The sequence below is a fragment of the Pygocentrus nattereri genome, chromosome 11 (assembly GCF_015220715.1).
Source record: "Pygocentrus nattereri isolate fPygNat1 chromosome 11, fPygNat1.pri, whole genome shotgun sequence".
NCBI lineage: Eukaryota > Metazoa > Chordata > Actinopteri > Characiformes > Serrasalmidae > Pygocentrus > Pygocentrus nattereri.
The window spans coordinates 20833924-20847421 of record NC_051221.1 but is presented as its reverse complement, the minus strand read 5'-3'; the positions used below and the strand labels follow the sequence as shown (position 1 = coordinate 20847421).

Sequence of the window (13498 nt, the reverse complement as noted above, 5' to 3'; positions counted from 1 at the left end):
CCGAGAGGTATTAGTACAGAGGATAGAGAGCCGTCAATGCTGTTATTTCTGCCTCTGTCGCTCACCGACACTCTCACTATGAAGTGAAGTTTTTTTTAATTCTTTAACTAAGTTAGTTGGTTAGTCATCTAGGTTAGTTATGTTAGCTGGTTAGCTAACGTTAGCCTAGCCCTCTTTTTTGGCTCACGTAAACCCAAAGTTAGTTAAACTAATTAACAAGCAACGGGGTAAAAACCCGATAGACTTCTAAACTGACCGTAATTTGCCACAAACGCATAGGTTGGTATCTTCACTCTGTAACTACTCTGAATAAAGTCTTGTGTTTATGGTCGTGAGGTTTTAGCCCAACTCCTGTCTTCACCTTCAACGGTCGCCGATTTACTTCACTTCGCAGAGCGAGTAACACAGAGACCCGCCCCCAGGTGCGAAATGATTGGCTTACAGCTTACGAGGTCTGATATGATTGGCTGAGCTGGCGGTAAACGGCTATAGAGGAAGCACTGCGTTAGAGCGACAGCAGCGCCTCTCTCAGGTCTCACGCTGCTATCACAGTATATTTTGTGAATTTAGTGATGATTTTGGCAAATGTGTACACGAATAAATCAGTTACGAGCATGTTTTTTCTGTATTTCCCATGTCGATGCATCCCTACACTATGATATATTGTACAGCAGCCCAAGGCGTATATTCTCTTTCCAAACTGACAAAGATAAACGTCTTTAGCTAACTGGCCTCGTGGAATAAGGTCTCTTAATCCTATGGGACTTGTGTATACAATAAACAATACATTTGTCCTTAAGCTACTTCGCTGCACCTGGAATAAGCTTTTGTAGTAATCCTGTAGTTATTATTATTATTATTATTATTATTATTATTGACAATAATAATAATAATATTATGAGTTAGACCTCCTGAACATCACTGCACTTTTTTATGCAATCATTTGACTATGGACTTTTCCCCTCAGACAAAGAAAGAAGAATGATACAGACATTCCTATCCCCACCGTAAGGTAAGTTTTTAGTTATATATTATGAATTTACTGTATATGTGTTCTTAATCATAGTGTATAAAATACCATGAGTAATGCAGCAGAACTAAATATACACTACCGGTAAAATCATTATTTAGGTAAAAACTACTACACATGAAGCTGAAACCAGCTGCTTTATCTTAGCATTTTATTGTTTACTTTACTGAAAAGCAGCAGTAACAATATCACAGTTCACAATGCTGCATTAGTCTAGGTAAAATAAATATTTCTTCATAGCTCATTCATTATTTTATCACTGCAAGTGAACAGCTCTCTGTTTTCACTCTTTTTTTTTCCACAGAACTAAAATGTAAGTAACACTCTCCTCAAGTTACATTTTAGCACTGAGATATCATTGAACTTCATAGATTTTAGCTAATCAATAATACAGTTAATGTGTAATTGATGTAGTTATACCATGCAATGCTGTTTATTTTCTGCCATGCAGTAGCATTCCTGTGAAAGTACTGGATTACGAGGGTTATTTCAAGAAGCAGCAAGCGGATTCCAATTGTGGTTTTGCTGAAGAGTACGAGGTGTGGCAGACGCTATAAAATCTGCATGATTTTACATTTAAAGAAAGATTAGGCCTACATATAAATGAAACACAAGCAAGAAAAGAGCATGAAAAGTATTTGGACAGTTGTTAAAAATTTAAATAGTTAAAGTGTATTAAGCCCAATGTCAAGCCAAAATGCCTTTATTTTAAACAGACGTTTCAAAATTCTTTTTCAAGCTTTCTCCACACAAAGAGTCCACAATAAGTTTTGTCCTATGCTAAAAGTCTTTTTCTCTGAAACAAATATCTAACTGCTCTGATATTGGTAATTGTGCCTTTTCCTACAAATAAATGAACTTATTTTCATCTGTAGGACCTGAAAGTAGTGGGAACTGCTCAGAGCAAGGTTAATGCTCTTGCTTTGGAAAACAAGGGGAAGAATCGCTACAACAATGTGCTACCTTGTAAGCATGCATAGATACTTTGTCCCTGCAATCGGCGTCATCATCATTACTATTACTATTATTATTATTATTATTAGTAGTAGTAGTAGTAGTTGTAGTTGTTGTTGTTGTTGTTGTAGTATTAGTACTAACAATAGTAACACAATCAAATAATGATAGTACAAATGAAAACATGCTGAAATTGAGATTTTGCCATTGTTTCTTGTGTATCTGAAGATTTTAGGTAATTTTCATAATTTCTTTATAATATGATTTGTCTTGCAGCAGATCTCAGTTATATTCTTTATTTCACTTAGATGATTCCTCAAGAGTCAAATTATCAACACATGGCAGCCCCTTTGATGACTACATCAATGCAAACTACATTGCAGTGAGTTGCTATCCACTTGCATGAAAATAAAAATGTAGTGGGTTTACCTTCCTCATATTTAAACCCATGTTTTCTTTCTAGGTTGGTTAATATTGCTGTCTTGACCACATAATATACACTCATCAAACACTTTATTAGGAACACCTACTTGCATGTACATTCATTGTCCAGCACTACTTACCATATAGGTGCACTTTGTAGTTCTATAATTACAGACTGTAATTATAAAACTGTTTCTCTGCATGCTTTGTTACCATCTTTCATCCTGTTCTTCAATGGTCAGGACCCCCACAGGACCACCACAGAGCAGGTCCTAGCGGATCACTCTCAGCACTGCAGTGACATTGACGTGGTCGTGGTGTGTTAGTGTGTGTTACGCTGGTACGAGTGCTGTTGTAGAACATTCACCTCAGTATCACTGCTGGACTGAGAATAATTCACCAACCAAACATATCCAGCCAACAGCGTCTTGTGGGCAGCATCATGTGACCACTGATGAAGGACTAGAAAAATGACTATTCTGTGCAGCAACAGATGAGCTATCATCCCTTAACTTTACATCTCCAATGTGGACCTACAAGTTATGCGTGTCTAATAGAGTGGACAGCAGGTGGATAAGATTAAGAGACACTTTTTAATCCCACAAATGGGGAAATTTCACCTCCACATTTAACCCATCCAGGGCAGTGAGCACACTTGCCCAGAGCGGTGGACAGCCCTATCCATGGTGCCTGGGTAGCAATTGGTGGTTAGGCATCTTGTTCAAGAACACCTCAGTCATGGACTGTCGGCACTGGGGATTGAACCAGCAACTTTCCGGTCACAGGGCCAGTTCCCTAACCTCCAGCCCACGACTGCCCCCCTAGCGTGTGTTATACTGTGTCATACCAGTATCAATATACACTACCATAAAATGAACAGCCGGTGTTGATACAATGAAGTGCTCAACACCCCCCCCCCGCCCGATCTTAAGGCTAATGGAGTTTGCCTAATCTCTGTAGCTATATCAAAACAGTTTTTCCGCACAGTCTCAATTTCAGTCTGAGAGTAAAAACTAACCAGCATGCATAACTGAGCTAGAACGCTAACTATGCTGTCATCCATTCATTCGTTCGTCCAGCCAGCCACATCATTGTTTCCTGTATGTAGCAGTAAAGTGAGTGAGAACCTTACCTTCTTTAAGACTTTGACATACAAAATGCTACATCATGTTTTTATTGAGCAAACACAGCAGAGCCTACAACACGGCCTGTCCTCGTAGAGGAGTATAGCAGACTGGGAGTGCTGAACTGAGGGATGTTAATGAAGCATGCTAATTAGAATAATAGGACTAAACAGTTCTCAAATAGTGCTTTTTAAATAGTGTTTTTTTTTTCATCAGATTTGCTGGATGTTTCATATAATACTCAATTTAAGTATCATATAAACATATGTAATATTTTACAATGCTCCCTGAGATTTCAATAACAAGTAATACATTGAAAACAAATGTTCAAACTCTGCTTACCTCCCAAAGACCAGCAAACAGTTTGCAATGAATATTTGTACACATGAATGTTTGTCTGTTAGGGTTACAACTCAAAGAAGGAGTACATAGCAGCTCAGGGCCCGCTGCCTGCTACTGTCAATGAGTTCTGGAGGATGATCTGGGAAAAGCATGTCCAAACCATAGTGATGCTGACCAAATGCAACGAGCAAGGACGTGTGAGTTTAGTGTTTCAGTATGAAATGACTTTTTACTACAGCAAAGTAAAGAATCTAATCGGCATTATTATTACACCTCAGTGGTGCATATATCCAACAACTGATGCAGACCTATATTTACACTTGCAATGTCTGCTGTTGATGTAGTGCACTGTTATTTAAATGTTTGTATGAAATTTGTTTTGCATGCTCCTTTTAGCTGCTATTACGTATCAATTCTATACACACAAGACAGTTCAGGTACTAAAAACTTCATATCTCTGGATACCAGGAATATTGACTAGGGATGTCCCTCTTATTCCTCTCATTATCAAGCAGCAAGCTGCCTTGAAAACCAGCAAATACTCTCAAGTACTAGCCATTATTATCCTAAAGAGATCATTTGACTCTAACCTTTTCTCTTTAGGTTAAATGTGAGAAATACTGGCCATCTGAAACCAAGATGTACAGTAATATTACAGTGACAAACATGTCAGAGATTACCCTGGAGGACTGGACCATATCAGACTTCACCATCAGGAATGTAAGGCCACCGTCTTCCATAAGTTGTCTTTGTTTTCTGTGCTATCTAATGTTTGTATTAAAAGATGGCTCTTCTCTTTTATAAAATTCCAATACATGTGTGATAATGAACTGAAAACCATCTGAAAATGTCAGCTGCTCTGAAAATAATTTGGAATTACTTAAAATCTTGTTGTATTTACATATATTAAACTTAAGAGCATTTTTGTGTTATTCTACAAATGTGCTGTTTAAGAGGCTTGACGTTTTGTTACAACAGCGATGAAATCTTTAAAAATATTGGGTCAGGAATAAATTTGAGTACTGTCTTAGGTGAAGACAGCGGAGTCTCGCGAAGTCCGTCATTTTCACTTCACGGCCTGGCCTGATCACGGTGTGCCAGAGACAACAGAGGTGCTCATTAACTTCAGGCACCTGGTGAGAGAGCACATGGACCAGTATTCTCGCCATTCTCCTACTGTGGTGCACTGCAGGTAAGCTTAAAATAGAATGGTCAGATATTAATTACACAGTGCAATATGTGACAGTGGACAGGAAGATCGTAGCATCACAATAATATAACGTCACATACTAGAAGACAGATCTTTCACATAGGGGAGACGGCATATGCATCCATTCATTTTTGTAGACATGGTGATATACTGACTGCAACAGCAGGCTAATGCTCGGACATGTCATGAGATATAGAGATAACTTAACAGTGCCCAGCGCATGAGATGCAAGCATTGCTGAGATTTTTTCACAAAAATGTAATCTCCTCATTAAATAAACATTAACTCCTTTTAGACATTGGGCTCTGGTTTCTTCATATGATTCTTAAAAATAACTCAAATGTAGGAATCTTAGGTGCCTAGAGTGTATTATTCTTATCCACACTTAAGTATTTTTTATGCTAATTTTTGATCACAGTTTCTATTTATTTGCTGAAACAGAATTTTTAAAAGTAGAAAATAAAACATAATTATGCATTAAAATGTGCTGAAGCATGTTCTACATGGAACATTTGTGCTTATTTTTTCACTTTAAAAAAAATCAATAAAACATATTTTGACTGGGGCGCCTAAACTTTTCCATATGACTGTGTGCACGTATAATATTTGTTCAGTATGCTTAATGCATGTTCTGCAGAATGTTCCAGCAATTACAAGGCATTCCCATCTACAATATAGGACAGATAAATGATTTTTGAGAAGACATCTAAACTGAAGCTGAAGTTGACCCAGGCTTCTCATTCTGAATTAAGAGCATACATGGAAGACATGGAAACATTTACATAGTTAATTCAGCTGCAGCAATACCTGCATATATTTTATCTATACATGTAATGTTTAGACTTTTTTTATTTCAGCACTAATTTCACTATTAATCAATATTAATTTACATGTACATGTGTAAAAATACTGTACATTTAAAAGTTTTCTCAAGAATTGTATTGCTTTTTTAACACACTGGACAGTTTAAGTCTTTCAAAGTAGAAAACATACTCGTACGTGATGCACTCTCGTTGCTTGCTCCCTGTAACATTGCAGATGAATTGGTGTTCAGGTGCAGGAGATAAAGAGTACATCATATTCTTCACTGCCTTTACCTGATTGTTTCACAGAGCTGTTGCCATACACTCTGAAAGATTTGAACATACCCATCACAAACACTGATGTAATGAACAAATGAAACAACATTTACATGTGTTTCTGAGCTTTGTGGTCATACACAAAGTAGCTTATTTAAAGTCAAAACACAGCTCTTATTGTTTGTGTATTTTTACAGTCATTAGCCTCATCATAATTCATTTTAAATGCTTCTGTCCCTCACTTCAATAGCGCTGGCGTGGGCAGGACTGGGACTTTTATTGCTCTTGATCACCTAATCTTCCAGATTGAGAGGGAAAGCATGGTGGACATTTTCGGAATTGTCTATGACATGCGCATGCACAGACCACTAATGGTGCAGACAGAGGTAAGAGGCTAAAGACAACAAATACACAGAAAACAGAATAAACTTGCTTTTCCAGGGCCTTCACCTATACATGTATACATATATATATATATATATATTCAGTGATGACCAATCTTAGACTCATAATATGGTAATATGGTACATTTTGGGAGCTTTTCACATTTTGCTAATATCTATCCACAGGACCAATATGTCTTCCTGAACCATAGTGCTGTAGACATCATCAAATCAAGGATGGGAACCAATGTGGACCTAATTTACCAAAATGCAGCAGCATTCAGTGTCTATGGGAATGTGGACCGGCAATGGCAATAGGCGAAGTTGGACTCAAGGTGACATTCACCTTAGGATCAAATCTTGAGAGAAATATAGATTTTAGTAAAAGCTTGACGAGCCATTTCATTACTTAGCAGAATGTCACTCACATAAAGAAATATATTTATATTTCATATAAATGGTATATTGTAAGGGCCTATCTTACAAATTTATATTTTCAGCAGAAAATGTGCTTCTGATATGCTTTTGACATATGATAGGCATCATCTCAGACTATAAAACAATGATGAGGAGCATTATGAAGCTGAACTTTCCTTTAAAGACAATACCGCCTATAAAATATATGAAAAGAGAAAAACATTTATACAGTTAATTCACCTGCATTAAAACCTGCATATATCTATAATTAGAAATGTAATGTTTAGAACTTTTTTATTTCAATGCTGGAACATGTTTTAAATTACATGTATGTGTAAAAATATTGTACATTTAAAAGTTTTATTTTTTATTATTTTTTCTCAAAAATTTAACTTTTTAAACACACTGTACATTATAGTAAGAATCTTAAATTAGAAAATGTATGTGATGCATTCTTGTTGCTTTTGCTACTTGATCCCCATAACATTGCAGGTAAATCTGTGTTCTGTTGCAGGAGATAAAGAGTAAACCATGCCTTCTTTGTTATTATAAATGTGAAGTGAGACAGAGAACAGCAGTTATGGAAGTAAGGATCTGCAGATCATTTAATCTGACAGAATTTCAGATGGGTGCTGTATGTTCTATGAATAAGACTCAGGACAGTCAAGGTTTTTTTGCTAGCTTTCTGGTGAGACAGACTGAAGTTCTAATTTCTACATTAAAGATGCAGGTGGTTCATCTGTCCTATGAGAAATCGGATGTAGCACTTAACAGCCAAGAGGTCATGATGTAGGTGGGAAAGGTGGCATTCAGAGGGAGGCATATTACACAATGTATTTGCACAACTATGTAATCTGAGAGTGAGTTTATGAAGGTAAAAGGGAAGTCCACCAGTTCTTAAAAAACAAAGTCAGTTCTATATGAAATGTGCCCTTCTAGAAATACCTACAGTCAGAATTATTCACAACAATGTTGATGGTAACAAGACATCCAAAGCATTTAATGCCTCTAATATCTACCTCAAAGAAAACTATTACATAAAATGGTTAAGCGTATAGTGCCTGATGTCTGAGATATCACTTTAAAATAGTTTTGAGATTAGTGCTTGGCCTAACATCTATTCATTCCCAACAAGTTACATGCAGGTTGGTTTAAGGCAAAATAGTATCTAAAACATTACAGATTTACATCTACTTTGTCATTATCAACATTACATATAAAACCACAAAGATGACACTTGCAGCTTCACTGGTCATTTCGGATAGTAAATAAATGTCTATATTTGAGTTGTATGCATCACAACTTTGGTTCCTATCAGCACCTTTCATTAATACAACTTTTCAAACATGAATGACTTTTCAAACCATCATGTGTATCTGGAATCAGTCCCAGAATTCCTGTTAAACCATTAGATCCTTTACTCACCACCAGAAACCAGTAGGCACTTTTAAGGGTTTCCATGATTTTTTACATCTCAACAACTGAATTATTCAGAAATTGGGAATAAAGGTGGAATTCCATAGACACTGAAATATATGAAGCACAATATAAGTAATGTAAGTAATAATATAAGTCACAGCACAAAGATTATGAATTGGTAAGTAGCACTTCCCATGCTTTGGGAAGATCTGTGTAGGTTCATGACACATACTGTAGATTTGTATAGTTTTTTTTTTAACTGTCATTTAAATGTACGTTTTGTTCTGTCACAGATGAGTTTATCTTGCATATGGGCACAGAAACAAAATGCCACCTAGAATGTCTTCTGGACCTCACATGCATTTTAGCTTTACAAACACTGGGTGGCGCCATTCTTTCCTGGGTTGATTGAGCTAAACTAATTAATTTATTTTGCTGTAGCATTTCAAGAGGTTTAGCCTCAAACTGTAGTGATGTGCAAAGTAGAGTAAATCAGGATCTAAGTGCATATTAAAGGTTGTTCTTTCTCTGTTAAAGTAGGATCAAATGTCCAGTTAAACAGGAATTGTAATAAAAGGTACTGGAAGTAAATAAGGCACTAGGTATGTATATTTTATAAGATATGCTTATGCAATTTTTATGCCAATGCATATTTTTTTCCTAAAGTACTGCTAACAAGCCCACATTGGTTGCCTATCATGTTAATGCTGTCTGTACTGTTACGTGATTTGGACAGGCTTGTGCAATATTTTGATATTAAATGAACATATAAACCACTAAATGAAGTTCTGTTAAGATAAATATTTATACCCGTTATGTATGTTGAACTGCCCTGCGATAAACTGGTGACCTGTCCAGGGTGTATCCTGTCTTCCGCCCAATGACTGCTGGGAAAGGCTCCAGTACCCCCCACGACCCTGAGGGAGAAGCAGCTTGGAAAATGTGTGTGTGTCTGTATGTTGCACTTGAACTGTTCATTTATTGTTTTCTACTGGATTTACTGTTTTATCGAACTGTTGAAGTTCGAATGGCTTCATTCCAAAATGCTGTATATACAATTTTAAATATATAGGGAACTTTTGAAACAAATAACAGCTGATGTTAATAGAAAATACACATTAAAGATGGTATAACAATGATATTTCTTGTATATGTAAAGCCAATTTCAAGTAATGTATATAATGAAAAAATGGTCTTTAATTAATGTGTTTTGCAATGAAACCCTTCATATACTTTCCCCCACAGCAATATGAAGAGAGTGGAATTTGGAGCAATATGTATTTTTATTGACATAGCACATAACAAGCTTGTATAATGATTATTTTTGTGTTATTAATATTACTATTATTTCATTTGTCTAAACCTTCTTTACTTTATCTTGAAAATAATTGTAATGGTAATAAATGATGTGAGATCTGCAGGAATAGGAAACAGTAAACAAAGCTCTTTTGTCAAGGCTGCCTGTTAATATTTGTAATGAAAACTGGCAATAAATTTGAGTGTATTTTGCTCTATCAATCAGATAATGTGAAGGATTATTTTTGCCAATGGTTTAGTGCAGTCTGAAGGCTCGCTTTCAAGTCAAAAATGTAAGAGCATGAGTGACTCTTTACTCTTATCTTGGGTAGTTTGAGTTGGTTTAAAGGTGTTAGAGACAAAACAAGACATATGTCTATGGGAAACTAGGTCACTTGATTGCCATATGTCTTGAAAAGATAAGTGGGAGGTTGTTTTAAGATTAAACCATAGTATGTCAGAGTCACTGAGGTTGCCCCTATCTGCAGCCCTTTTAGTGGCCTGAATGGACATCGCCTTCATGTGATCAACTAAAAATATATTTGACCAAAACTCTGTATTTGGATTAACAAGGACACATATTTGGCTATGTCTGTGTTGAGCTGCTAGTGAGCAGTGAGGGGTGAGAACACCTCCCCCTGCTGTGAAAACAATGTTAGAAAGTCATGTAATTGCCACAATTAAAAAAAAACATTTTCATAAATTTTCATCCAAAACAGGCAGAAATGGCATTTTTTGGCTACTGTGGAAACTAGTTTGAAATCTTTTGTTATTAGTGCATTAAAATGTTTAAAGATGAAGTTTGTTGTTGCTCCTCTCTAAACTGAAGCAGTCCACGCAGTAATGCTACTAGCAAAGCTGGCATTCAGTTAAAGGGGAACATCACCATTTTTTCACAATTTCTGTATAATTAAATAACTATAATGAAAATACAGTCATTTGGGGTATTTTGGTGTGAAATGCTCCATTCTAGAGAAACTCTAGTTCACAGGGGAAGTGAGAGGAACCAGACGTCTGAAGAGTGTAATGCCCCTCAAAGCTCCCTCACAGAAAGTCATTACATGGAGTGGTTAGATAATTGCTACCTGATGTCTGACACATTGGTATATGATATTTTTTATGATAATGTTTTTGCTCAAAACGTATTTGAATCCATTCATGGTGGTGGGGTAAAAGCAAAGCATTGTATGGCAAGATAGTATCCAACGAAAACTTATTTTAGATTTATGACTATTATACCATCATCAACTTTAAATATAAAACCATGGAAAAACTGTGTAGGTTCACTGGTGGACTTGAACGGTAAATAAAATGGCTATATTTGCGTTGCAGTCAGCGTGACTCCTGGTTCCTATCACCACCACTGTAAAGGAAAGCAGAGTCTGCAAGCTACTCTACAGTGAACCATTATACATCAAACCACTCTGAATGAGGGCAAAAGTTTCATATATATTTTTAGACTTGGTGAAGATTAAAGTAAGTCAGATAAGCTGGTGATGTACATTAAGGAGAAATCTGACCATTGGGAACGGACACGCAGAAGAAAAGGCTCGGCTCCCGGAGCGAATCCGTTCCTGGCTCCTGTCCGTGTTTGTCCTCTCTCCCGCCCTCCCCGCTCCACTGGCATTTCCTGCCACCGCTCAACTCAACAGCTGGATGCGGAGAGGCAGCTGGATGCGTTAGAGAGCACCGCTACATACAACCCAGCGCTTCTCCCCGTATGTCCAGAAAAGCGTGTGCTCGGCTTGGCTGCTCTCGCTTTCTTAGCGCTGGACTTGAGCGCTTTTTTGCTGGTCCGGTCGGTCAGGGGCGAGAGGGACGAGCGCGGCTGGCTAACGTTAACGCTCTTTTCGGGGATTCGTGTCTTTAACACTACGGCGGTTACTGAGGAGAACTGGCTAGAGAAACCGCTAACGTTATTCAGATAACTTTTTCGTGAGATAGAGCTTCACTGTAACAGGAACTACACGTTTCTCCGACGTTTTTAACCCTCTTTGGACCGAAGGATTTGTACACACAGTACAGCAGCTACACTGGGACCGTTACCCCCCAAAACCAGCGAGCTAACGTCAGTTATAGGTTAACTGGCTAGTCGACGGACATATCTGTCTCTCAGGGGGAAACAGACCTCGGGAAGGAGTAAAGTGGCGTGAAGTCCCGTTTCTCCCCTTCTATCGGTCTCTGTCTCTCCCTCTCTTAACGCTGCAGCAGCGTGGTGGCGAACTGGGATGGAGCCGTTTGGATACGGCTATAGTTAGCTAGCCTGCTAGCCTCGTTTCTGTTTGCAAGGGGCGAAGTTGCAACATCAACATCGACGACAGAGAAAAAAAGGTAAGCTTCTGGAAACGCCGACTGCTCCCCACAGTTACCGGCTAGCCCCGTAGTTAGGACACTGTGGGGTTAACAAGGAGACAGCCAGTCCGTTTTCGTGTCTATTCTGGTTGAACGCTTTCGGCAACAGTTGTGCCTTTTCATTTCATTTCATTGAGCATTTTAGTGCTGACGTTAAACCGCGGTCTGGCGGGTTGATTGTACGAGCTTATGCATCTACTAGACAAATCCATATAATGTAATTCAGCCTCTCTTACATTTAGGTCAGACAGAAAGGCTGGAAAATAAACCGAGCGATTGTTCCCCTTCAGCTATTTCTCACAGCTGTTACAGTGTTTGAAATAGCTGAAGAGCATTCGGTCATTATTTGGCCTGTCGCTGTTACATGCCAGCAGCCACGTTGCTCAGGGACTCGATCTGCATCTCAGCAGATGAAGAGCCTGACCAGGAACGGACTGCGCCAGTGGTTACATCTGTATTTTGCACACATCTTGGTACAAAGTCCTCAATCTGTAGTTCCTTTTACGGGTCCCGCTGTATTATTTATGAGAGTGTGTTTATTCCACATTGTTCCCTCAGTTCGGTTTTTCTCAGTGCTTTAAATCCTTGATCGCAGCGCTGTTGACAGTCGAAGCTGCTAATCCGTTGGAACGGGGGAACATTTTTATTAAGTGCATCGTGTATACGTGTACGTGAATTTGCAGCTGTGGTCCGTGTTGTTTGTCAGCTGTATAGGTTTGTGTGAGGTCTCTGCCTGCTTGGTTTTGAAGCCTGCCATGCCCTGATGACCTCACCCAAAGTCATCTGATTGCTTGTGATATAAAAGAAGCCAATAAATGGACAGAGTTTGCTCTGGGAGGTGCTCCAGCCTGTGGAGATTGTGATCTTAAAGAACAATGAGCTTTGCGAGCAAAAGTGACCCATAGAGTTAGATACGATATGCCCGGTGACATTTAGGAAACCATGAATGAAAACAAATTTCCCGCTTCTTTTTATTTTATTTTATTTATTATTTCACATTACACTAATTTTGCATTTCCTGTGCGTCTGAGTTTAGCAGATGGATGGAGTCCACTGGGGACTGGCTGGTCAATTGCAAAGTATTTCCTGGATATGAAGCTTTGTGATGTTAACAGGCTCTTCCTCTCAGCTCAGGACTTGTGCTTCACACAGTGATGGTGAAGATGACTTTTGCTGAGGTCTGCATAGTTGTAAGATTTAAAAAAGCTGTATTGGATCCCAAATTTCTACAGGAATGGAGACGTTTAATGGAGTTGCAAAAGGACTTGTTAGCTCCAAAACACTAGCCTTTCTGATAACTTTAATACTTTCTTCCTCAAAAAATGGATTTTAATCTTAAGGGACATCCTGGGTAAATAAAGGTAAATAAAAATAAGCCCACTCATAGCCCCTGATTTGGTGAAACAATACATAATGTATTTTCAGACATCAAGAAAGGGAAATAATTAACTTTTGCCTGTATGCTTTCA

At 38.0% G+C, this 13498-nt stretch overlaps 2 protein-coding genes across 20 annotated transcripts in view; both read left to right on the top strand.

The window, feature by feature from the left end:
- LOC108439259 (receptor-type tyrosine-protein phosphatase eta-like) overlaps window positions 1–9902 on the top strand; it is a 57409-nt gene extending 47507 nt beyond the window's left edge. For all 18 annotated transcript variants that reach the window (XM_037542546.1, XM_037542544.1, XM_037542545.1 and 15 more), the window contains 10 exons: window positions 968–1012; window positions 1335–1343; window positions 1482–1569; window positions 1906–1996; window positions 2293–2366; window positions 3936–4070; window positions 4477–4593; window positions 4905–5065; window positions 6413–6548; window positions 6732–9902. In XM_037542546.1, coding sequence (XP_037398443.1) covers window positions 968–1012; window positions 1335–1343; window positions 1482–1569; window positions 1906–1996; window positions 2293–2366; window positions 3936–4070; window positions 4477–4593; window positions 4905–5065; window positions 6413–6548; window positions 6732–6863 — 988 coding nt within the window. In that variant the 3' untranslated portion in view covers window positions 6864–9902. The remainder of the gene's footprint in view (window positions 1–967; window positions 1013–1334; window positions 1344–1481; window positions 1570–1905; window positions 1997–2292; window positions 2367–3935; window positions 4071–4476; window positions 4594–4904; window positions 5066–6412; window positions 6549–6731) is intronic.
- A 1410-nt stretch (window positions 9903–11312) lies between these two features.
- osbpl5 (oxysterol binding protein-like 5) overlaps window positions 11313–13498 on the top strand; it is a 38080-nt gene continuing 35894 nt past the window's right edge. For both annotated transcript variants that reach the window (XM_017717534.2, XM_037542839.1), the window contains exon 1: window positions 11313–12008. The gene's annotated coding sequence lies outside the window, so the exon portion shown is untranslated. The remainder of the gene's footprint in view (window positions 12009–13498) is intronic.